Consider the following 26,155-nt stretch of genomic DNA (forward strand, 5'->3'; position numbering starts at 1 on the left):
CCGAGTGCACTGTAATAATGAAATTACATTTTACATAATGAGGGGGGGAAAAAGGGAGAGGCAGAGCAGGAGTAGGTGGATAAATGACTCACTGTAATGTCATGGTTGAGATTCTAACAGACAGACCTCCCCCAGCTTACTGCAGAAGGCATAGCAGGAGAAAAACAGGGACTCCAGGTCCTTGCAGCAGGGGTTTCTCAAGGCAAAGTAATCTACCACATCCGGGAGCATGGACCTACATGAATAATAAGAGACTGGCTCGCAAATCAGACCACACGCAGATATTGCACCAAACACTGTCTGGGTGAATCGATTGAAGTGTAAAACAGTTTATATTAGTCAACTGGCCAAGTGTCAAATCAGCATATCAGAATATTCAACTCTTGACAGGCTGTCATGGGGAGTTATGAATGAAGTATGCCCCGAGTCACACAAGTCAGCATTGTGTGTGTGTTTAGAGTCATTCAAAGTGATAGAGGCAGAGACAGAACTGGAGCAGAGTGCAGTTCAAAATGGAGACATGGCCCTGAGCCAAAGTCTTGGCCTTCTAACTGCAGTGTGCTGACTCACCAAGGCAGCAGGAACATGGTTGCCAAGCTGAATCCTAACATCACACACATGGCCACAAAGACAGGCAGGTTATTGGGTACACAAGCTATGATTGTTACAGCGGGGATGAAGAGCTATAAATAAATACAAAAACATTGTAAGTCTCAAATAGTAAGTATTTCTGCATAAACATTGTCATAAAGGGAGAAACAATGTTATGCTCACAGATAGACCGATGAAGAGTGTGGTCTTTTTCCCAACTTGTACCAGGATTGCCTGCCACAGTGGAGCAGCTATAATGGTTGTTATCTGTTAGGACGAAGAAACAAACAATATCAAACAACAAGAGGATGTCTTGTGGCTGTAGTTTTCCCTTAAATAAGGAAATGGCAGAGGTTAGCTTCCAGCTACACATAAATATAACACATCATAAAGAGTATGATATTCCAGATTAGATAACAATTGTGTTCTGTTACCTGTGTATTGGGCCAATTTGCAGTCAAGAGGGTGTGGGTGTGTGATATGACTATGTGTGAGGTCGACGGAACTGAACAGAACTGTCTTACCAGCAGAGCCAGGAGAAGGTGTTGGAACTGGGCCCCAAGCCCAGCTACATGGGTACAGAACAGTGCAAAATTCCCCAAAGACATCTAAAAGGGACAAATGTGCATTTGCTGATTCAAGATGTATTAGTTGATTTATTTAGATGCAGCCCAGGCTTGGATTTACCTGAAAGGCAAGTGCAGCAAAGAGGAGGCCAAGGACCAGTCGTTGGTAAGGAATGTGGCACACTAACATCTTTAGAGTGGTGAGATAGGACAGACGCACTCTAACCAGACTATAGAGGGGAGCTGGAGACCAAATCAGAGAGAGGTATTGGTGTTGTAGAAAAAATACATTCAAAAGACTTACCAAAACTTTCATTCCAAGCCCATCCTTTAGCCCACTTCCAGAACTAGACTCTTGAACACATTCTACTGAACCTTGACCTCTCCTGTGCTTTACTCTGGCAGTTCGAAACTGACCACTCTCTAACCCTAATTCTAGTGTTCTGACCCTTGACTCACCCTGCTGCTCCTTCACCCCCAGGAAGAGGACCAGGCAGCAGAGGAAGAACAGCCCGCCTATGATCAGCGCTGAGGTCAGGAAAGCCTTACACTAGGGAAAGAAACCTCACAGGCAAGCAAAACTACACAAGCACAAATGATTCACATGTATGCCTTGTGCACAAAAAACACCTAGGCCTATGGGTAAACAAACAAGACAAATGCAAATACTTGAAATGCAAAAACACACATGGATGCAAGTACATGCACGCACACACACACACATGCACACACATGCACACAAATGCACACACACACACTAAGAAAAGTTAATTACTGTGTAATGTGGTATCCCTGGGACTAGGTAAGTTCACTTCCACTGACAAAGAAATTCTGCTAAACCAACAGCGTAGAGGAGTGTTATGTCCTTCAGTGTGTGTGTGTCATTGCTGGGTTAGGTTAGTGTTTGTAACTGGAGAGTAGTTACTTGTACCATGCCCTGCTGTGTAACTCATAATGGTAGTACCATGGCCTGTGGTGTGACTCATAGTGGTAGTACCGTGGCCTGTTGTGTAACTGTCTGTGGCGCAGGGGTGTCAAGCTGTTGACAGGCTGCAGCCCTCTCTGTGTTGTATACAGCCACAACCTGACCCTGAATTGCTGAGGCCACCAGCATCGCCAGCATTTCCACACTCATCCCTATCACATAGACAGGGAGAGAAATAGACAGACCAAGGGACTGATGAAGCGGGAAAAAAAACAACTAAGAAATGTATGATTTTATCCATTTTTACTGTATTCCATTCATCATTATAAGATGGAACACGAGAGAGAGTGGATGTCAAGCTCTTACTGTAGGCTGTGGTAGAGTCTCTGTCTCTCTGGTCTCCACCCAAAAACATGCTCAGCGAAAGATAAGGCACATTAAAACACTGTCAGGAGATAAACACAGAAAACATGGTGATGGTGCAAAAAAAGGGACATGTGATACTGTACTGTGAGTGCCCGGGGTAGGCCATCATTGTAAATAAAAATGTGTTCTTAACTGACTTGCCTAGTTAAATAAAGGTTAAATAATTTTTATTTTTGTATATATATTATTTTACAGAAATGGAGCAAGGCAAGCGAGGGTTGAGGATCTGTAGCTCAGTTGGTAGAGCATGGCGCTTGTAACGCCAGGGTAGTGGGTTCGATTCCCGGGACCACCCATACGTAGAATGTATGCACACATGACTGTAAGTCGCTTTGGATAAAAGCGTCTGCTAAATGGCATATATTATCATATATATTATTATTATATATTAAGACTTGGAGATGGGGCTGAGTGTGAAGAAAGAGAAGAACAGCCTTGATGTTAACAGGCTGAAATGTCTCATCCAGCGGATGAAATTGTAGATCTTACAGTCATGAGGGTCTCAAACAGGCAGCTTGCTGTGAGGTACCAGGGAACACTGAAGGCTTGAGACATGGAGCCTTGGGGCATGAACCACAGCAGGACATAGGAGAGGACCCCAAAAGGCATAGCGAGAACCTCCCTGAAAAACACAAATATACAGAAAGGGATGCTCTGAGAAGGACAGCAAGAATGGATTGCACTGGCCAAAATCAATGTAAAAATGGAAGAGGTATTATTGAGATCCACTGACCATGGCATGAGTTTGCCAATGGGTGTCCAGCTACTGCGGCTCACCAAGTACCCCACCAGTGGGTCTGTTACAGCATCCCAGGCCCAACTCACAAACAGGATCAGAGAAACATAGAAGGCCTCGATCTGCAAAAGAGCAAGGTACAGACGGGACTCAGACACCCCTCAGAGCCTGGTTCTTCTCTAGGTTTCTTCCTAGGTTCCTGCCTTTCTAAGGAGTTTTTCCTATCCACCGTGTTGCTACATCTGCATTGCTTGTCGTTTGGGCTTTTAGGCTGCAGATGTAAAAAGGGCTTTATAAATAAATGTGATTGATTTGATTGAGACAGAGATCAGCCTAGAGAGGTTACACAGACAGACATGAGACAGACAGACAGACAGACAGACAGACAGACAGACAGACAGACAGACAGACAGACAGACAGACAGACAGACAGACAGACAGACAGACAGACAGACAGACAGACAGACAGACAGACAGACAGACAGACAGACAGACAGACAATGAGTAACATTACTGACCTGTACAACATTTAGCAGGAAAATCTGTAAGGAGAAGCCAATGGCAGCAGTAGTAATCTGATATGGCACAACTCCCCCGGCATAGCACAGCTTCCTGGAAAGAAGAATCCCTGCCAGATGCTACAGTGATCGGATATATTACAAAGACACATACAAATTGGTCAGACATGCTTGAGAGAGAGCGCGAGAGAGATTGTTAGGTTGTTAAGTGTTATATTTAATTAATTCAAACTTTTAAAGCTTACACGATCTCATGTTTCTCTGTCCTATTCCACAGTGGAAAACATACCCTGTTTTGGTGTACAAAGCACAATAAAAGGTTGTTAAACAGTGTTATATTTAACAAATTCAATCGTTTAAAGCTTACAGTGGTCTTGCATTGATGACTGTCCTTGCATGTGTTTCCATCTGCCGTTCAATGGTGTGTGTGTGTGTGTGTGGGGGGGGGGAGCAGCCCATCCTTTGGAATTGGGACTCTCCTGTGGTTACAGTCCACTCCAGGTCACCATTTGCTCCTCGACGGAGTAAAACTTCAACATCTTTCTCTACTTCTGACTAGACAATAAACAAACTACGAGTATCTGGTAACAATGAACACATGCACACACATTCATGCTGTGCGTGCACAAGTCTTAATCCCTTGTGACATTGGACTCCTACCGAACAACCCTGGCCCTTTGAAAGTGAGAAACTCCTGTCGCGGTCTATTTCAGCCCTGTGAACCCACCCATTAAAGTACTACATTGAAGCCTTTAGATCGCAATATCTACTAAGTTACCATATGGAATTGTTTTAAGATGGTCATAAAATGTATAATTTAGCCATTCGATTTAGAATTTTAGGCCCTCTGTAGGTACAAAAAAATATGTATGCAGTACCGTTCAAAAGTTTGGGGTCACTTAGAAATGTCCTCGTTTTTGAAAGAAAAACACATTTTTTGTCCATTGAATAACATAAAATTTATCAGAAATACAGTGTAGACATTGTAAATGTTGTAAATGACTATTGTAGCTGGAAACGGTTGATTTTTTATGGAATATCTACATAGGCGTACAGAGGTCCATTATCAGCAACCATCACTCCTGTGTTCCAATGGCACGTTGTGTTAGCTAATCCAAGTTTTTCATTTTAAAAGGCTAATTGATCATTAGAAAACCCTTTTGCAATTATGTTAGCACAACTGAAAACTGTTGTGCTGATTAAAGAAGCAATAAACTGGCCTTCTTTAGTCTAGTTGAGTATCTGGAGCATCAGCATTTGTGGGTTTGATTACAGGCTCAAAATGGCCAGAAACAAATAACTTTCTTCTGAAACTCGTCAGTCTATTCTTGTTCGGAGAATTGAAGGCTATTTCATGCGAGAAATTGCCAAGAAACTGAAGATCTCGTACAATGCTGTGTACTACTCCCTTCACAGAACAGCGCAAACTGTCTCTAACCAGAATAGAAAGAGGAGTGGGAGGCCCCGGTGAACAACTGAGCAAGAAGGCAAGTACATTAGAGTGTCTAGTTTGAGAAACAGACGCCACACAAGTCCTCAACTAGCAGCTTCATTAATTAGTACCCACAAAACATCAGTCTCAACGTCACTAGTGAAGAGGCGACTCCGGGATGCTGGCCTTCTAGGCAGAGATCCTCTGTCCAGTGTCTGTCTTCTTTTTCTCATCTTAATCTTTTCTTTTTATTGGCCAGTCTGAGATATGGCTTTTTCTTTGAAACTCTGCCTAGAAGGCAAGCATCTCAGAGTCGCCTCTTCACTGTTGACGTTGAGACCGGTGTTTTGCAGGTATATAAACTGAAATTAGGTGCCATTTCCTGGTAGCTAAAATTTGAACAGTTCGCCTAATGACAGTTTGTTACAAAACAAGCAAGTAAAGTGTAAATAACGATTGTATTATCTAAACCGCTGTGAAATATATTTCCCATAACCATTTTTTTTCAACTGTTTGAAGCTGGTGTATAAAACCGAAAGTAAAAAAGGTAAAAAGTAAACATAAAAACAGGAAGCGTAAAAATTGTGCATATAGAACAGATCTAAGACTTGCTTTCAATTAAAATGACAGATCAATAAAACTCACATTTCTATGTGAATTTTGTTGGGTGAATTTTTGTACATGTTTTTAAATATTTTTTTATGTTTAGCTCACAGTCCATTGCAAGAAGAAGATAGAGAAGGAATGAAATGCTTTTGATAAATCTATTAATTGTTTCTCACTATAGATCATGCAATGCTCATGTTCAAATGGAGTAAAAACAGCATGGTGGGTGTAGCGGCTACTGTAGCCTACGGGTATGACACACTACCACAGGATGCCGCGCGGTGAAATACCACTTCCCATTTATTTCAATGGAAGGAAAGCTGTGAAAAGTGGAGAGGGCGGGCGACCTATGGCGGTGCGAAGGTGGTGTGGGAGGCGATGAGAAAGATAAGCTTTTCCCAAGTTTATGCAAATCACCAGCGGCGACCACTGGGCAATGTCCAATCATATCGAGTTGTTCCCATGACAAATTTGACGCTATGCACCCCCAAGGCTGGAAACTTTCTTTAGCAAAGATGCCTGACAAAAATACTATAATGGAAGCAAATGTAAGTGATTATAACATCATAACGAATCATGCAACAAAAAAAATGTATACTTGACAGGATAATGTTAGTTAATATAGAGACAAACTATTATGCATATTTTTTTATCATAAAGTTAATTTACAAAAATTGCGATTTAGAAAGCTAGCTGACTAGCTAACATTAGCAGACTATCTTTATGGGCGTTGGGACATGAGTATGAAATTGTAATTCTGGTTGTTTAATGTTTTAGGGACTCCTGAAACAACCAGGAAACCAGGATGTCATCTTGTGACACAGTGGAAGTAAAGAATCTAGCTAGCTAAAGCATTTACTGCAAATTGAATGTACAATTTTGTAAGCTTGCCTTGCTGATACAGTGGGGAGAACAAGTATTTGATACACTTCCGATTTTGCAGGGTTTCCTACTTACAACGCATGTAGAGGTCTGTATTTAAAAAAAAAATCATAGGTACACTTCAACTGTGAGAGATGGAAACTAAAACAAAAATCCAGAAAATCACATTGTATTATTTTTAAGTAATTAATTAGCATGTTATTGCATGACATAAGTATTGATCACCTACCAATCAGTAAGAATTCTGCCTCTCACAGACCTGTTAGATTTTCTTTAAGAAGCCCTCCTGTTCTCCACTCATTACCTGTATTAACTGCACCTGTTTGAACTCGTTACCTGTATAAAAGACACCTGTCCACACACTCAGTCAAACAGACTCCAGCCTCTCCACAATGGCCAAGACCAGAGAGCTGTGTAAGGACATCAGGGATAAAATTGTAGACCTGCACAAGGCTGGGATGGGCTACAGGACAATAGGCAAGCAGCTTGGTGAGAAGGCAACAACTGTTGGCGCAATTATTAGAAAATGGAAGAAGTTCAAGATGACGGTCAATCACCCTCGGTCTGGGGCTCCACGCAAGATATCACCTCATGGGGCATCAATGATCATGAGGAAGGTGAGGGATCAGCCCAGAACTATACGGCAGGACCTGGAGAGAGCTGGGACCACAGTCTCAAAGAAAACCATTAGTAACACATACGCCGTCATGGATTAAAATCTTGCAGCTCATGCAAGGTCCCCCTGCTCAAGCCAGCGCATGTCCAGGCCTGTCTGAAGTTTGCCAATAACCATCTGGATGATCCAGAGGAGGAATGGGAGAAGGTCATGTGGTCTGATGAGACAAAAAATAGAGCTTTTTGGTCTAAACTCTACTCATCGTGTTTGGAGGAAGAAGAAGGATGAGTACAACCCCAAGAACACACTACGCATGGAGGTGGAAACATCATTCTTTGGGGATGCTTTTCTGCAAAGGGGACAGGACGACTGCACCGTATTGAGGGGAGGATGGATGGGGCCATGTATCGTGAGATCTTGGCCAACAACCTCCTTCTCTCAGTAAGAGCATTGAAAATGGGTTGTGACTGGGTCTTCCAGCATGACAACGACCCGAAACACAGCCAGGGCAACTAAGGAGTGGCTCCGTAAGAAGCATCTCAAGGTCCTGTAGTGGCCTAGTCAGTCTCCAGACCTGAACCCAATAGAACATCTTTGGAGGGAGCTGAAATTCCGTATTGCCCAGCGACAGCCCCGAAACCTGAAGGATCTGGAGAAGGTCTGTATGGAGGAGTGGGTCAAAATCCCTGCTGCAGTGTGTGCAAACCTGGTCAAGAACTACAGGAAACGTATGATCTCTGTAATTGCAAACAAAGGTTTCTGTACCAAATATTAAGTTGTGCTTTTCTGATGTATCAAATACTTATGTCATACAATAAAATGCTAATTAATTACTTAAAATTCATACAATGTGATTTTCTGGATTTTTGTTTTAGATTCCGTCTCTCACAGTTGAAGTGGACCTATGATAAGAATTACAGACCTCTACATGCTTTGTAAGTAGGAAAACCTGCAAAATCGGCAGTGATTCAAATACTTGTTCTCCCCACTGTATATGCCATGCAATGCAGATAGATGAATAATGTAGCTAGCTATGTTCTTGCTTATTGTGCAGTGGAGGATAAACATACTTGTAGGCCTATAGATGTGTGGCTATCTAGCCGATCTGTGTATGAACCCAAAAGTTTAGTTCAGAACCTAGCTATGAACCTCAGCTATCATAGCCAGTTGTATCAACTTCAAAACAGTCTGAATGACATTAATGAAGCCTATGAATTGAGTAGAATATAATAGAACTTTGTGCCAAGGATGCAAGTCGTATGCAAGTCGTATAGACATGTAGTTATTACCATGCATGAGATCCCCACATTGTTAATATATTCACTGATCATGTACTCTACCTTGGCAAATAAAGGTGCAGTTCAGGTATAAATGTCTTTGATTATTTTTCAATCATATCCAATACCAGGAGTATCAAATTCCAGTCTTTGAATTTTGCTTTGTCTGTATGTATTACAATTATACACTTCAACAGTGTTTACCAATCTTGGTCCAGGGACATCAATGGTTACACATTGTAACTAATAGACTAGAAACAGGATTTAAAAGGCTGATTTGTAATTCATATATACAGAAATATATTATTTTTTAAAACAGTACACTACACTTCCTATGCATCATGTAAATACTCTAAAACCAGTTCATCTCAATATCTAATGCTCTTCATCTGCATTGATCTGATAAACACAGGATAGGTGTAGTATTTCATCAAATGAGAGACTTAATTTCAACCAGTAGAGAATGTGAAACGCTTTATTGAAAGAAATTCATTATCCAAGTGTTATAAGTACATGCATTATAAATATTATAATTGTAATATTATAAATACAAGTTCAATCTTTACTTCAATGCACATTTGTTGTGCATTATAAAAACAGGAAGAAAGAGGTGGCGAGAGAGGTGTAAAAGACAGGGAAAGAGGTAAGAACTTAGGAGCAGGGAAGGCAGAACATGATTAATGAATCACAGTGCTACCCTAATATTCTCTCAGTTCATCACAATTACATAGTGTCTCTAGTCGACCCGAAGGTTATCTTAAAAGCGGGTGAGGTGGCGATGATGGGACTGGGGGTTGGCATCCTCTCACATCAACACATATCTGCAGACGAGAGACAGATGTAAAGAGAGATAGAAAAAATTACAAACATGGCGTAAACATGCTAACATTGTTAGTCATCATAATAATCAGGAGGTGAAATGCAAAACTGACCTTGATTCATTAACTCTGGGACTACTGCATCTCTATCTGTATTTCAATGTAAAGCCTCTCTTTAATAATACTTCCTGTTGACCTGACCAAGTGACCTCTCACCTCTGATCATGCTGTGCCCTCTATGTAGCCAGTTCAGATGCGGGAGGGGTTCACCGACACAGCTGATATAACCTAGAAGATTTAGGGAGAAGAGGAGAGAGGGATGAAGTGAAGGAGAGAGACTGTTATTGAGAAAATAAGGTAGTTAAAGAGACGGCGTTCAACAGGAATCTGTGTGTGTGGCCACACTAAGTGGCTGCAGAATACTTCATGCTGAAAAACATGAACGGACACACAGGCACAAACAATATAGCACAGTTATAGAAATAATGAAGAGTCTTACTATTCTCCATGGTTGGCCATCTTGCCTATTCTTTGAAGGGGAAAGGAGCCACAGTTCTACACCTGAACCTGCTTACTGCACAACAATCCATCAATCAGATTGATACATGAGTGTGTGGGTTAAAGGGCGTCTAATTGTTCTAAATTTTTTCAATATGGGTCATTTAAAATAGCCTGTTTTTGTACAGACATCACACCCTTACCCAAACAGCACCCTCACCTGAGAAGTAAAAATCAAAGGGAAAGAAACTGGAAATTGAATAACTGCAGTTGACATAGTTAAGTAAATGGAAGAATACTCTTATTGCAATGTGAATGGCTCTTAAAAGAGCCTTTTATTGTGCATAGTGTAGTCTACGGTGATGCCAGGGAACAGCACCCTCTTCGAAGAAGTGGGAGGTGAAGATCTCCTGCACACGGATTGCCTCTCTTGCAGCGCAAGTTGCAGATCCACTCCTGGTCCTCGTGTCCATCCTCATGAAGTTATGTAGGACAGAGGTAGCCTTCACACACCTGAATTCCTCCAGGAGATGATTGTGGACTACAGGAAAAGGAGCACTGAGCATGTCCCCATTCTCATCGACGGGGCTGTAGTGGAGCAGGTTGAGAGCTTCAAATTCCTTGGTTTCCACATCAACTTGATTGGTCCAAACAGACCAAGACAGTCGTAAAGAGGGCACGACAAAGCCTATTCCCCCTCAGGAAACTAAAAAGATTTGGCATGTGTCCTGAGATCCTCAAAAGGTTGTACAGCTGCAACATTGAGCACACTGGTTGCATCACTGCCTGGTACGGCAATTGCTCAGCCTCTGACCGCAAGGCACTACAGAGGGTAGTGCGTACGGTCCAGTACATCACTGGGCCAAAGCTGCCTGCCATCCAGGACCTCTACACCAGGCGGTGTCAGAGGAAGGCCCTAAAAATTGTCAAAGATCCCAGCCACCCCAGTCATAGACTGTTCTCTCTACTACCGCATGGCAAGCGGTACCGGAGTGCCAAGTCTAGGACAAAAAGGCTTCTCAACAGTTTTTACCCCCACGCCATAAGACTCCTGAACAGGTAACCAATGGTTACCTGGACTATTTGCATTGTGTGCCCCCCACCCCTCCCAACCCCTCTTTTATGCTGCTGCTACTCTCTGTTTATCTTATATGCTTAGTCACTTTAACTATACATTCACGTACATACTACCTAAATTGGCCCGACCAACCAGTGCTCCCGCACATTGGCTAACCGGGCTATCTGCATTGTGTCCCACCACCCGCCAACCCCTCTTTTTACTCTTCTTCTACTCTATGTTCATCATATATGCATAGTCACTTTAACGATACCTACATGTACATACTACCTCAATAAGCCTGACTAACAGGAGTCTGTATATAGCCTTGCTACTCTTTTTTTAATGTCTTTCTACTGTTGTTTTATTTCTTTACTTACCTACACACACACACCTTTTTTTTGGCACCATTGGTTAGAGCCTGTAAGTAAGCATTTTACTGTAATATTTACACCTGTTGTGTATTTTTTACTGTAAGGTTTACACCTGTTGATTTGAGGAGGCATTCCCAGATGGCTCTGATCACCAAACCTTGCGGTGCCCTACACGTTAACTGTAGGCAATCGTTTTGAAGGAATCTCCAGTTACAAGGTATCTGTAGGAATATGGAATACAATGTAATTATTAGACTTTTACATCACCAGGTCATTGTGGATTACAAAAGTATAATATCACAATATCACTTAAAAAATAACTAGGCAAGTCAGTTATGAACAAATTATTATTTTCAATGAAGGCCTAGGAACAGTGGGTTAATTTAAAACTGCCTTGTTCAGGAGCAGAACGACAGATTTTTTACCTTGTCAGCTCTGTGATTTGATCTTGCAACCTTTCGGTTACTAGTTCAATGCTCTAACCACTAGGCTACCTTCCGCCCCAGGTAACAAATCATGATAACATTGGGTTGATAGATGCAAGGGCACACATATAGGCATGTGTAGCATGTGACAAAAACAGGATCATCAGGACAGCATCACAAATGAATAAATACATACCACTTGAAGCTTGATGATGAGTTGATCATTTGAAATCAGCAGTGCAGTGCTGAGGCAAAAACAAAACTGTGCCTCTTTGAGTCCCCAGGACCAGGACTGAGAACCACTGCTCTTCATTGGGACCTCTTCATATGTAGACAGGCTTTCATAGCTCTCTTTATCTGAGGACAGTCTTCATTATAGTCAAATTACACCGAACTGAATATTATGTTACCATTATCTCCGTCCTCACTTCTAGGGACAGGAACTACACAAAAGTACCTGCCCTATCCAGAATAGCCTACTCTCTCACGTTGACAGTTGTGGCTGCTATCCTTTCACCCCCCCTCCATGGCTGTTATCTAGCTACATACAAATGCATTTGGAGTTTGTTTTTCACAGTGATAATTATATCAAGATAGCTAGCTAATTTGAAGTTAGGTAGCTGGTATTTAATCCACTTCGCCAGCAATCTATACAGTATGTGACGATGGCTAGATAGCTAGTGAATCAACTAGCTAGCTCATTTTGCAACTAATTTGAGTTAGCATGCACTGTAGCTATTATAGTTAGCTAATAATGCATAATTTTTTAAACATTTTTGAAATGTATTTCTTTCTTGAATAGGTTCTCCCAGCCACGTGGACAATTGGAAACAGGGAAGCAAAGTTTGTTTGTCACCAGAGAGTTTTAGAGCATATTACTATTGAACTATTTACCCTTTAATAACCAAACCTTCATACAAACTTACTATGATGAATTCTTGATGCACAATCGAACCTGCTGCCAGCACATCCACAAGCAAGTCGCTGGCCTAAACGGCACGCGCAATTTACCGCTTGCTATTGAACATGCCCGTGAAACATCAAAAATGGTACTGGGCTCCCATGACCTCATGTTGATCTTTACCGTAACTTCAACCATCAGTCCCAATCCTTTCCCAGCTACGCCAGTTTCCACAAGATAACACGGCCATAAAGTCAAAATTGCCTACAAAAATCTCCTTTTGGTAATAATTTAAGGTTAGGGTTAGGTTTAAGGTTAGGTATGAAAAATCTAATTATGAAGATAATTTTTTTTAAAACTATTCCCCCCCCCCCCTAATTTGAGTAAACTAATGGGGACAACAAGACTTAGCCTTCTACTTCCAGATTATACATACTATATACACATTTTACGGACACAGTATATTTTACATGAGTTATCTTTTGTTTGTTTTTAGTCCCATCCTTCAGCTACCCCCAACTATCTCTGATGACCATCCAGTTGACTGTGCTGTGATGTTTCACAAAAGTTCTGAACCTACAGTGCAGACCCATTCCCTTTTCCACACTTTGTTACAACCTTATTCTAAAATTGATTAAATAATCTACACACAATACCCCATAATGACAAATCAAAAACAGGTTCATACAATATTTTGCAAATGTATAAAAAAATAACATGAATAGCTTATATACAGACCCTTTGCTAAGAGACTCGAAATGGAGCTTGGCATTCAGGCCAAAGAGGTGCATCCTGCTTGAGATGTTTCTACAACTTGATTAGAGTCCACCTGTGGTAAATTCAATAGATTGGACATGATTTGGAAAGGCATACACCTATATAAGGTCCCACAGTTGACAGTGCATGTCAGAGCAAAAACCAAGCGATGAGGTCGAAGGAATTGTCCATAGAGATTTGAGATAGGATTGCGTTGAGGCACAGATCTGGGGAAGGGAAACAAAACATTTCTGCAGCATTGAAGGTCCCCAAGAACAGTGGCCTTCATCATTCTTAAATGGAAGATGTTTGGAACCACAAAGACTCTTCCTAGAGCTGGCAGCCCAGACAAACTGAGCAATCAGGGAGGTGACCAAGAACCCGATGGTCACTTTGACAGAGCTCCAGAGTTCCTCTGTGGAAATGGGAGTACCTTCCAGAAAGACAACCATCTCTGCAGCATTCCACCAATCAGGCCTTTATGGCAGATTGGCCAGACGGAAGCCACTCCTCAATAAAAGCACATGACAGCTGCTTGGAGTATGCCAAAAAGCCACCTAAAGGACTCTCAGACCATGGGAAACAAGATTCTCTGGTCTGATGAAACCAAGATTGAACTCTTTGGCCTGAATGCCAAGTCTGGAGGAAACCTGGCACCATCCCTATGGTGAAGCATGGTGGTGGCAGCATCATGCTGTGGGGATGTTTTTCAGTGGCAGGAACTGGGAGACTAGTCAAGATCGAGAGAAAGATAAACAGAGTAAAGTGCAGAGAGATTCTTGACGAAAACCTGCTCCAGAGCACTCAGGACCTCAGACTGGGGCGAAGGTTCACCTTCCAACAGGACAACGACCCTAAGAGCACAGCCAAGACAACGCAGGAGTGGCTTCGGGACATGTCTCTGAATGTCCTTGAGTGGTCAAGCAGAAGGCCAGACTTGAACATCTCTGGAGAGACCTGAAAATAGCTGTGCAGCTATGCTCCCCATACAACCTGACAGAACTTCAGGATTTTCAGAGGAGAATGGAAGAACTCCCCAAATACAGGTGGGCCAAGATTGTAGCGTCATACTCAAGATGACTCAAGGCTGTAATCGCTGCAAAAGGTGCGTCAACAAAGTACTGAGTAAAGAGTCTGAATACTTTTGTAAATGTAACATTAACCTGTTTTTGCTTTGTCACTATGGGTTATTGTGTGTAGATTGAGGAACGTTTATTTAATTCATTTTAAAATAAGTCTGTAAAGGTCTACCGGGTGGCGCAGTGGTCTAGGGCACTGCATCGCAGCGCTAGCTATGCCACCAGAGACTCTGGGTTCGTGCCCAGGCTCTGTTGCAGCCGGCCGCGACCGGGAGGTCCGTGGGGTGACGCACAATTGGCCTAGCGGTTAGGGAATGTTTGTCAGGTGGGGATATCCTTGTCTCATCGTGCACTAGCGACTCCTGTGGCACAGTGCACGCTGACCAGGTCGCTAGGGGCACGGTGTTTCCTCCGACACATTGGTGTGGCTGGCTTCCGGGTTGGATGCGTGCTGTGTTAAGAAGCAGTGCGGCTTGGTTGGGTTGTGTTTCGGAGGACACATGGCTTTTGATCTTCGTCTCTCCCGAGCCCATACGGGAGTTGTGGCGATTAGACAAGATAGTAATTACTAAAAAAACAATTGGATACCATGAAATTGGGGAGAAAAGGGGGTAAAAAAATAAATAAGGCTGTAATAACAAAATGTGGAAAAAGTGAAAGGTCTGACTACTCTCCAAATGAGATTATATACAGTCCCTGTCATAGGTCAGTTAGGATCACCACTTTATTTTAAGAATGTCTAATGTCAGATAGTAGAGTGATTTATTTCAGCTTATTTATTTCGGATTGAGGTCAGGGCTTTGTGATGTCCACTCCAATATCTTGACTTTGGTGTCCTTAAGCCATTTTACCACCTCTTTGGAAGTATGCTTGGGGTCATTGTCCATTTGGAAGACCCATTTATGACCAAGTTTTAACTTCCTGACTGATGTCTTGAGATGTTGCTTCAATATATCCACATACTTTTCCTACCTCATGATTCCATCTATTTTGGGAATTGCACCAGTCCCTCCTGCAGCAAAGCACCCCCACAACATGATGCTGCCACCCCGTGCTTCCCATTTTGGGATGGTGTTCTTCGGCTTGCAAGCCTCCCCCTTTTACCTGCAAACATAACAATGGTCATTATGGCCAAACAGTTATTTTTTGGTTTTATCAGACCAGAGGACATTTCGCCAAAAAGTACAATCTTTGTCCACATGTGCAGTTGCAAACCGTAGTCTGACTTTTTTATGGCGGTTTTGGAGCAGTGGCTTCTTCCTTGCTGAGTGGTCTTACAGGTTATGTTGATATAAGACTCGTTTTACTGTGGATATATATACTTTTGTACCCGTTTCCTCCAGCATCTTCACAAGGTCCTTTGCTGTTGTTTTGAGATTGATTTGCACTTTTGTCACCAATGTATGTTAATCTCTAGGAGACAGAACGAGTCTCCTTCCTGAGCGGCATGAAGCCTGCGTGGTCCCATGGTGTTTATACTTGCGTACTATTGTTTGTATAGATGAACGTGGTACCTTCAGGCGTTTGGAAATTGCTCCCAAGGGTGAATCATACTTGTGGAGGTCTACAATTGTTTTCTGAGGTCTTGGCTGATTTCTTTTGATTTTCCCATGATGTCAAGCAAAGAGGCACTGAGTTTGAAGGTAGGCCTTGAAATACATCCACAGGTACACCTCCAATTGACTCAAATGATGTCAATTAGCCTATTTAAAGCCATGACATCATTTTATGGAATTTTCCAAGCAGTTTAAAGGCACAGTCAACTTAGTGTATGTAAACTTCTGACCCGCTGGAATTGTGATACTATAGTTTGTTAACAAGACATTTGTGGAGTGATTGAAAAACAAGCTTTAATGACTCCAACCTAAGTGTATGTAATCTTCCAACTTCAACTGTAGATGTGTGAAGGTTAGTGTTTTTTCTGTAGGGAAGGTAATTATCCATAATGTTTGACATTCCTGGATGTGTGTAAACTTTAAAAAATGTTAAGTTCTCTTTTTTATACACAAACAGTCGTGGTAAGCACAAATAAAACATCACAAATCTATTTGGTAACTCCGGTGGCTATACTAAAACAGAAAAATTAGATAAGATGGAAGTTTATAAAGTAGGACCTTTCAAACAAAAAGGGAGTAATGTAGAGACCTACGGGTCTTTTGTGAAGTCCAGCCAACCTTTTGATACAGGATACAGTGATGAGTATCAACTGTCGCATGTAACAAAACGAAGGGCACTATGATATATGGCATCCAAAGGTTTAAGAGTAGTAGCAGCTGCACTTTGATAAATATCACCATAATCAAGAACAGATAATTAGGTTGACTGACAAATCTGCGTCCTACTGTTAAAAGAAAAGCACAATCTGTTTCTGGAGAGAAAAAAAACACTTTAAAAGGTTTGCTTCTTAACCAGCTCATCAAAACTCAGCAAAGAAATAAATGTCCTCTCACTGTCAACTGCGTTTATTTTCAGCAAACTTAACATGTGTAAATGTTCGTATGAACATAACAAGATTCAACAACTGAGACATAAACTGAACAAGTTCCACAGACATTTGACAAACAGGGGATGGCCCTAGCCCTCACCCAACAGGTCACAGACGTGCTCAATGAGATTGAGATCCGGGTTCTTCGCTGGCCATGGCAGAACACTGACCTTCCTGTCTTGCAGGAAATCACGCACAGAACGAGCAGTTTGACTGGTGGCATTGTCATGCTGGAGGGTCATGTCAGGATGACCCTGCAGGAAGGTTGCCACATGAGGGAGGAGGATGTCTTCCCTGTAATGCACAGCGTTGAGATTGCCTGCAATGACAACAAGCTCAGTCCGATGATGCTGTGACACACCGCCCCAGACCATGACGCACCTCCAAATCGATCCCGCTCCAGAGTACAGACCTTGGTATAATGCTCATTCCTTCATCAATAAACGCGAATCCAACCATCACCCCTGGAGAGACAAAACCGTGACTCGTCAGTGAAGAGCACTTTTTGCCAGTCCTGTCTGGTCCAGCGTCGGTGGGTTTGGCCCATAGGCAATGTTGTTGCCAGTGATGTCTGGTAAGGACCTGCCTTACAGAAGGCCTACAAGCCCTCAGTCCAGCCTCTCTCAGCCTATTGCAGACAGTGTAAGCACTCATGGAAGGATTGTGCGTTCCTGGTGTAACTCGAGCAGTTATTGTTGCCATCCTGTACCTATCCAGCAGGTGTGATGTTCGGATGTACCGATCCTGTGCAGGTGTTGTTACACGTGGTCTGCCACTGTGAGGATGATCAGCTGTCCGTCCTTTAGGCGTCTCCCAGTATGGAAATGGAAATGTATTGCCCTGGCCACATCTGCAGTCCTCATGCCTCCTTGCAGCATGCCTAAGGCACATTCACGCAGATGAGCAGGGACCCTGGGCATCTGGGTGAATGTGTTTTTCAGAGTCAGTAGAAAGGCCTCTTTAGTGTCCTAAGTTTTCATAACTGTGACCTTAATTGCCTACTGTCTGTAAGCATTTCTTGTCTGAATGACCGTTCCACAGGTGCATGTTCATTAATTGTTTATGGTTCATTGAACAAGCATGAGAAACCGTGTTTAAACCCTTTACAATGAAGATCTGTGAAGTTATTTGGATTTTTACGAATTATCTTTGAAAGACAGGGTCCTGAAAAAGGGACGTTTCTTTTTTACCCGAGTTTAGTATCATCCACATAAACAGATTGACCAATGGTGTTAATATAAACAGTGAAGAGAACAGGTTCCAAAATTGAACCGTGGTACACATTTATGCACTTCAAGAAATTTCTGACTTAGCCTGAGTTCTGAGTTCTTTCACTAAAATAATCATGAAATCATATGAAACCATAAACAGGCGTCACAACCTATTCAATAAAATAGCATGATCAACAGTATCAAAAGCTTTGGACAGGTCCACAAACAAGCAACACATTTCATTTTAGTGTCTGAAATATTGACAAGATCATTAACAACTGAAGTGATTGGAGTAATACTGTCATGCCCAGGTCTAAACTCTGACTGGTTTACATTCAAAATACATTTCTCAGATAAAAGAGCAAAGTTGTACATTTACCAAGGATTCAAAAATCTCAAAGAGACAAGGAAGCCTTGAAACGGGCTGATAATGATTAAGATCACTAATGTTACTATCCCCACCATTATGGAGTGGTAGCACAATAGCAGATTTCTATCATTTTTGATTATTTCCCAATAACAATGTTAAATAAAAAATGTGGGGTATTGAGCGAGCTATGATAGGCGCTGCAGTTTTCCAGAATTTGGCAGGGTTCTTACAATCAGAGAGTGGTTACATAATAAACTATTTGTTTTTTCACAATGGTTCCTCAGTTGCTTAAAAGCTTGCCTACACCTGTGTTCCTGGCCTTGACCCAAGCATCATCTATTTTTATGAATGACTTAAAGATAGTATCTAAAACATTTTGGCAAGGGAAATGGATTTCACCTCTACCCTGTCTGTCAGCTCTGAACTCATGATAACTCTCAATATTAATATCAGAGTCGAGAATGTCAAGAAAGTTTCAGTCAATACCAGAATGTCCGAATTCATTTACATAGCCCAGATCTTAATGTAATTCAGTTCAGGAAGTAAGCGCCTAATGTTCAGATGCAACAACCCAAGTCCTTTACGATTTCTGAAGTCACATGGAAATTCCAACTCAAACGAGCTACTGTATGTTCAATAGGCGGTTGCGGACCCTGTCTGATGGTTGATATTGATTTAGTTAGTTTGGCTATAAGATTGCATAGAACTAGACCATTAGTCTATCCCTATTAGGAAAGAGGAAGGAGAAGAAATTGGAATTACTTTTCCAAGGTTAGCATCATAGGGCCTGAGGCTGCAGCCAATGTCAATATGAGGAACTCTCAGAGTAACCAATGATGGAATGTTATAAACTGACTTACATGGGCTTTGGTTGCTATCGTGCAACAGACCAAGCCCGAGGGGGTTTCAAGTTTATGGAATTCACATTTGAACTTTAAGCACTGGGTGAGCAGACCACAGTGGGCTCCCCTTTTGAGCTAACAATAGCAGATCTAAGAGTGGAATTAAATCGAATGGGTACAAAATTACAACTGACAACTTCCCTGGCAGTATAGACAACAGTACGAAGATAACGCTTAGAGAGGATGGGCGGTATTACCTGAGTGGGGCTTGGTCTGTCTCTGAGTCAATATCTTAACACAGCTTTAAAATGTGACGAGAGAGTCCGGGCTCCTACCGTAGATGGTTTGGGTGGAGTCCATCATCCCTGTATAGCATCTTTTGTTTCCAAAAAGTGTAAAAAATTGTCAATAAAAGTTATGCCAACAGAATGGCAGTAGACTTTAAGCCAGATATGAAGTGCTAAAAGCCTGCTGAACCTTTCGCAGTCACAACTCAGCAATGGCACGGGGCCAGATATAATCAGCTGCCTTTCAGAGCATTTTAGGGTGTTGATCAGCTCAATAAAATCCTGTTTCATTATCTCTGATTTACCATTTTTGATATCATTTGATCCCACATGCACTACAACAGCAGCAGCTCTTGGCTGCTGATGTAGGATAGACAAAATAAATCCTGTGATATCCTTCACCGTAGCCCCCAGGTAGCACAGGGTTTTAGCTCCAGCAACTAAGATGTGCTTCACCATGGAACTACCAATGATAATGGCTGGAGGAAGGTGAGTAGCCTTGGTCGTCAGGCCTTTTCTGAGCATCCTTGATGACCGATGGGAGATGAGGTACAGAGGATCCACATCATCAATAGAAGTGTCATTCACCAAACATTGCTGCTTTGCCATGGATGAAACGGGTGTTGGTACCAAGTACCATGCAATAAATAATTTGCACAAATGATGTCCAACACTATCAAACTGCATTGACAGACAGTGTCCTTCACTATTAGTCCAGATCAGTCCCTTCCTTTCATTTTCATTAGTTGGTTTATACCGGCAGTCACACTTCTCCTGCTTTTTTCTCTGTAAAGGAATTGTGTTTAAAGTGCACCTGTTTAAAGTTTTTCTCCCCTGCCTCTATTTACATCAGTCTCTCATGGCCCTACATGTTGGTGCTCCTGGCACTATCCTTGGATGTGCGGATACCATAAAGCCACTTGATAACTCTGGCGTTCCTCTCAATTACTGAGATGCCATAGGGTGCCGGCTCTGCAGCCCCACCTTCCTCTTCACCCTCCTGGCCTGCACACTCTGACCCAGGAGCGCTGGCACTGCGGAACTGTGCAAGGGAGGTGATGTCTGAGCCTGGCCCCTTCAGCACCTGCATCTCTGAAGTGTCCAAACCACACAGGTTGAAGAAGCGCTCCAGCTCAGTACTGGCCCGGGAGTAACGGTCACTCATGTCGGATTTGGAGCGGTTCAGAGAGGGACGTTTCCTGGAGCTGCCGGACGATAGGCAGGTGACCGACGGGGAGGGCGGGAGTACGGGGGGGTTGGCTGGGAGATGGACGGGGCTAGACGGGGAGGTGGGTGTTGGGGTGTGATTTTGTGGTGGAGGGGCTGGGACAGGTTTAGGAGACGCCGGGCCTGGTGCATAGGTAGTTCGGGGGTGGAAGAGACGCAGAGGTGACATAGTGTTGTGGATCTGGGTGTGTGGATGCAGAGCCATGGGCTGCAATGGGACGTGCATCTGCTGCTGTGCTCTAAGGGACATCCTCACTGGTGTGGTGTGGTGGGGTATGATGTCCACTCTACGTATGGTCACTGCAGTAGGAGACCATGTAGGACTTAGTGGGCCAGAGGCATTTACCCTAACTTTGACTGGAGTGGACCACTCAGGACAGAGGGTCTGGATACTCTCAGCAGCCCCTGACCCAGCTCCAGCAGAGATTGGAGAGGGGCAGGGAGAGTTGGTAGTGGGGCAGTCAGGGGCCTGACTACTCTCCACTGGGTCCATGGTTGGGGAGGTAGGGGGAGTTTCAGCCTCACCCACCCCGTTGATCAGGTTACTCAGGTGCTCCAGGTCCAGTGGGGAACTCCTTTGCTGGCTGTAGTCAGGGCGAGGCAGTTGGGCCTTACGGGTGGGCCGCAGGGCGGGGGCAGGGGACATCAGAGGCTTGCGCATGATAGGTGGAGGCACTTTGATTGGCTGTTGCTTAAAGAGGGCCACCTGGTTCTTGACATATTTAGCCTTGTCTACTGCCAGTCTCTCCACTGCACTCTGCCTGGGCTCAGCTGTTTCCAATGTTCTTGGCTGGAGGAGGCGGCGGTTGGGCATGAGAAGGCGGTTGGGCGTTCCAGCAGCAGCAGCCCTCACTGCCACCGGCTGTCTCAGGCCAGGCTGTAGTGTCTCCACAGGCATGCTGGAGGTGGGGTTGGGATGTAGCACAGGTTGGCTTTTTTGTCCTTGACTCCTGTCTTTATCCTTCTTTTTTTGGCCACCCAATGTCAAAATTATTATGTCCCCAAAAGCTGACAGGATTTTGTTTGTGGCTGATATGATTCCGTCTTCTTCCAGTTTCCATAAGGATGTCACTTGAACCCTGGTGCCCTAAAGTCCTGGATGTCCAGCAGAAAAAGGAGAAACAGCATCACATCAGATAGCAACTCAGATAACTGTGTCATCAGAGGAGAGAGACAGCATACAGGCAAGCAATCAATATAAATACCCAGTTACCTCAAAGACAGAGGGAACCCCTCTCTTCCAGATCACTTACCTTCTACAGAGATACTACCCCTATGGCATTGATACTTCAACTCACACTAATCACTTTAAAGTGTTGTGGTTGACTCAGGGATATTATAAGTCAACAGTAATGGCCCCAACCACTGTACTCACAAAACCCCAGGAAGCAGTCAATGACAACACAGCATGTTGAAAACTCACAACAGCTGGTAGAGGGGCACAATGCATGTCACCTTTAAATAAAGATTCCCAGTTGCTAGGGCGTTGTGCTGGGCTTCCTCTAGACCAGTGTTCCCCAACTCCAGTCCTTGAGTGTACCCTACAACACACATTTTTGTTTTAGCCCCGGACAAGCACACCTGATTCAACTTGTCTCACTAATCATCAAGTCCTCAGTGAGTTGAATCAGGTGTTTGTCTGGGGCTACAACAAAAATGTGTGCTGTTGGGGGTACTGGAGGACTGGAGTTGGGAAACACCGCTCTAGAGCGCAGACCCCACAATAGATGGCATCAGTATCTCTGAAACCATAACACTTGATCCACCCCTCTAGGAGTTGACTGTAGTTATCATCAATTCATTTCTGAACATTTGTTTTGCTTAGAACACAAATCATGTATTATTTCTGTCTGCACCAGTAAATGTATTGAAGATCGGTGACCACAACATAAACATGAACTTGGGTCAGACAAATTATTCCATTCATGTATCACTTCTGGGGAGCAAGGCCTGCTATTAGCTTCTAAAGATGTTCCTATTGTGTGGTGTCATGCGCTGTTGGTAGATAAAGCACAAAGATATGAATGTCAAACCAGCAATCTGTGCTTTATGAAAGTGTTTAAGACCCTGGTCTAATAGTCTGTATCTGACAGACATTCTGAACAACACGTTTCTCATTCCACCTAGAGCCATGCCAATCTCCTACTGAGGTTTGAGCTGTCTCACTACACTCTCTTACCTGCATGTCCTTTATCTCTTCATCGATGTCGCTCCTCCTCTCCCTCACACACTCCTACTGTGTACACACAGTACAATTTATCAGCCAATGAGGGCAGAGGACATTATGTTTTATTAGGCTAAGTTCTCAGAATACAGTAATACTGAGCACACAGAGGTATGTAAAGTGGTATGTAAAACAAAACGGATCCTTCTCCTTCAACCCAGTGTCAAGTGTCAGCTTCTTCTATTTATATATACACCTAACACTGAAAGGATCTCTCACATATACACACCCAAGGCTTGTAGATGGATTGTCCTTAATTCCAAATAAGGCGTTGGTTACTTGGACACACACATACCTTTAGAATGGAAGTAAAATCTTACAGGTCCCCAACAGAACTCTAGGCCTCTCCACAGCTCAGCACGCCACAGAGGATACAAACTGCAGAATTCTACTGCAGAGACAGAATGGAAGGGAGCAACAGACCAGCCAAACCTATCAGACAGCTCACATGCTCCTCCTTCTCCTTCCTCTACCTGACTACTACTTCTTCTTCTATGGTATTATGGCGGTCTGAAAAGATACATTAGAGGTGCATGCCACCACCTTCTGTGTGGGCTGTGTGTCTGCCTAATGTTCTGGAAGAAAACAATGTGCCCTGCCAGCTAATTAACCCTACACCAATTAAAATCTCACCACTATTCCACTACTTTGGCTCTATCTGATCCTACACCAGGCTGGCAGGATGGGACACTAACACACCTTCTGCTGTACACCCAAGTACTTCTCTGCAGCTGCCACCACAACATGTATTTTCTGTGATTTACATTCCATTTCTGTGGTACAGTTGATAACCATGGCTAATAATGCTAAGAAGCTAACCTTACTGAAGAACATGTTATTCCTATCACTCTCTATTCGCATTTACATCATTACATTTAAGTCATTTAGCAGACGCTCTTATCCAGAGCGACTTACAAATTGGTGCATTCACCTTATGATATCCAGTGGAACAGTCACTTTACAATAGTGCATCTAAATCTTAAAAGGGGGGTGAGAAGGATTACTTATCCTATCCTAGGTATTCCTTAAAGAGGTGGGGTTTCAGGTGTCTCCGGAAGGTGGTGATTGACTCCACTGTTCTGGCGTCGTGAGGGAGTTTGTTCCACCATTGGGGGGCCAGAGCAGCGAACAGTTTTGACTGGGCTGAGCGGGAACTGTACTTCCTCAGTGGTAGGGAGGCGAGCAGGCCAGAGGTGGATGAACGCAGTGCCCTTGTTTGGGTGTAGGGCCTGATCAGAGCCTGGAGGTACTGAGGTGCCGTTCCCCTCACAGCTCCGTAGGCAAGCACCATGGTCTTGTAGCGGATGCGAGCTTCAACTGGAAGCCAGTGGAGAGAGCGGAGGAGCGGGGTGACGTGAGAGAACTTGGGAAGGTTGAACACCAGACGGGCTGCGGCGTTCTGGATGAGTTGTAGGGGTTTAATGGCACAGGCAGGGAGCCCAGCCAACAGCGAGTTGCAGTAATCCAGACGGGAGATGACAAGTGCCTGGATTAGGACCTGCGCCGCTTCCTGTGTGAGGCAGGGTCGTACTCTGCGGATGTTGTAGAGCATGAACCTACAGGAACGGGCCACCGCCTTGATGTTAGTTGAGAACGACAGGGTGTTGTCCAGGATCACGCCAAGGTTCTTAGCGCTCTGGCCTCGGGCTACTCACAGGGATCATCTTAGGAACCCTCGCCCTGGACCCATCTTCCTCTACAACTCTCTTAACTGCCTCAGCTTACGACTCCTTCTGAACTACTCTGACCCTGACAACCTCGACCTGCCTTTCTCTCACCGGACACTTCTGATCTCCAACAACATGGGTACTCCTGCAGTTAACACACAACATTTCCCACCGATACCACACATTCCTTTGTCTCATGCCCTCCTGCACACTTTTCACATCTAGGAATCTCCACACTGCTGGAACATTACCATAAGCTTGGCACCTAAAACACAGTAATGGGGTTGGAACAAAAGCTCACACTGACAAATCCTAACTTGACGTAGTCGGGTAAAGACTGCATCAAAACCCAGCAGGACAGACAGTGGGTGTGTTCGACAGGTAAGCCTAACAAAGCTTTAGACGAAAGTCGGTGAGTGAAGTCGGGGGAGGTTAATCTGCGACAGCCGAAAGTTGGACACTGTAGTGGTTTTCCAACATCAAGGCTCAGATCAACATGGCAGTGTTAACATAGCTGCTATTGTTTCTAAAAGTTTGTCTGTATAAATGTCGACATAAACCTTTCTGTACCTCCATATCACACACTCACAAACTGGACACATAATGTGTACAATTCATTGGTTAGAGAGAGGTCTCAAATATCACTTTTCATTTGTATCCCCTGAATCAAAGCAAAGTTGGTTCCTGTTTCAGTCATGTATTTGAAAAAAAGTTGACAAATAGTGCCTCCCACAATGCAAGTGATGGCTGCATGGTGCAGTTGGTGAGAAGCTGTTCCACTGGATGTCATAAGGTGTATGCACCAATTTGTAAGTCGCTCTGGATAAGAGCGTCTGCTAAATGACTTAAATGTAAATGTAAATGTAAGCAACTGCAGTGACTTGGTGACCTCTTAAAAAACTACATGAACTTTTGATCACATGATTTTTGTAAAGTTCATCCAGTCCTCAAGTCACAAGTCGAACAATTTTTATAACCACTTTGAAAGGCGATGACCAACGATAGTCAACGACTTGACAAAAGTAATTTGCTCAAACACGCTCAGTGGCCGTGTTTCGAAAGCATCAAAACGACTGCAGGCGAATGCCAACTGACTGATCTACAAATCACCTTGCATCATAAATAACTTATCATTTGTAGATCAGTCAGTCACAATTTACCCATAATACATTCGGGTTTTGACCCTCTCTAACACAGACAGTGTTTTTTCTGTTTCACCACGCTCTCCACCGGGTCTGCGTCGTCCCACCTGACGACTCCGACCAAATCACTCCTACATAAGGAAGTAGACTTGCTTCTTCTGTCATGTGATAATAGCAGTTTCCTATTCTCTAATGATTTCAGTAATCAGAAAGATTT

The 26,155-nt window shown here is 43.4% G+C and overlaps 2 protein-coding genes across 7 annotated transcripts; both read right to left on the reverse strand.

The window, feature by feature from the left end:
• Positions 1-2,160: 2,160 nt before the first annotated feature.
• On the reverse strand, positions 2,161-10,370 carry LOC118360553 (sodium-dependent lysophosphatidylcholine symporter 1-like). The gene is made up of 6 exons (XM_052484215.1): positions 10,271-10,370; positions 10,095-10,111; positions 3,763-3,882; positions 3,242-3,366; positions 2,449-3,130; positions 2,161-2,294 (listed from the first exon to the last, which is right to left on the reverse strand). The coding sequence occupies exons 1-5, from the start codon at positions 10,368-10,370 to the stop codon at positions 2,968-2,970; spliced, it is 525 nt and encodes a 174-aa protein (XP_052340175.1). The 3' UTR covers positions 2,161-2,294; positions 2,449-2,967.
• On the reverse strand, positions 9,039-23,611 carry LOC118360832 (protein FAM110A-like). 6 transcript variants are annotated; one of them, XM_052485105.1, is made up of 4 exons: positions 23,425-23,611; positions 19,649-22,000; positions 15,456-15,587; positions 9,039-12,104 (listed from the first exon to the last, which is right to left on the reverse strand). In XM_052485105.1, exon 2 carries the CDS (start codon positions 21,801-21,803, stop codon positions 20,544-20,546), a length of 1,260 nt encoding a protein of 419 aa, XP_052341065.1. In that variant the 5' UTR covers positions 21,804-22,000; positions 23,425-23,611; the 3' UTR covers positions 9,039-12,104; positions 15,456-15,587; positions 19,649-20,543. The 6 variants fall into 6 exon arrangements, with proteins under 6 accessions (XP_052341065.1, XP_052341064.1, XP_035596178.1 ...); XM_052485104.1 differs by having other exon boundaries at positions 9,039-11,543; positions 11,944-15,587; XM_035740285.2 differs by adding an exon at positions 23,085-23,138 and having other exon boundaries at positions 9,039-15,587.
• Between the last annotated feature and the right edge of the window lie 2,544 nt (positions 23,612-26,155).

Source organism: Oncorhynchus keta, chromosome 28 (genome assembly GCF_023373465.1).
Source record: "Oncorhynchus keta strain PuntledgeMale-10-30-2019 chromosome 28, Oket_V2, whole genome shotgun sequence".
Lineage (NCBI taxonomy): Eukaryota > Metazoa > Chordata > Actinopteri > Salmoniformes > Salmonidae > Oncorhynchus > Oncorhynchus keta.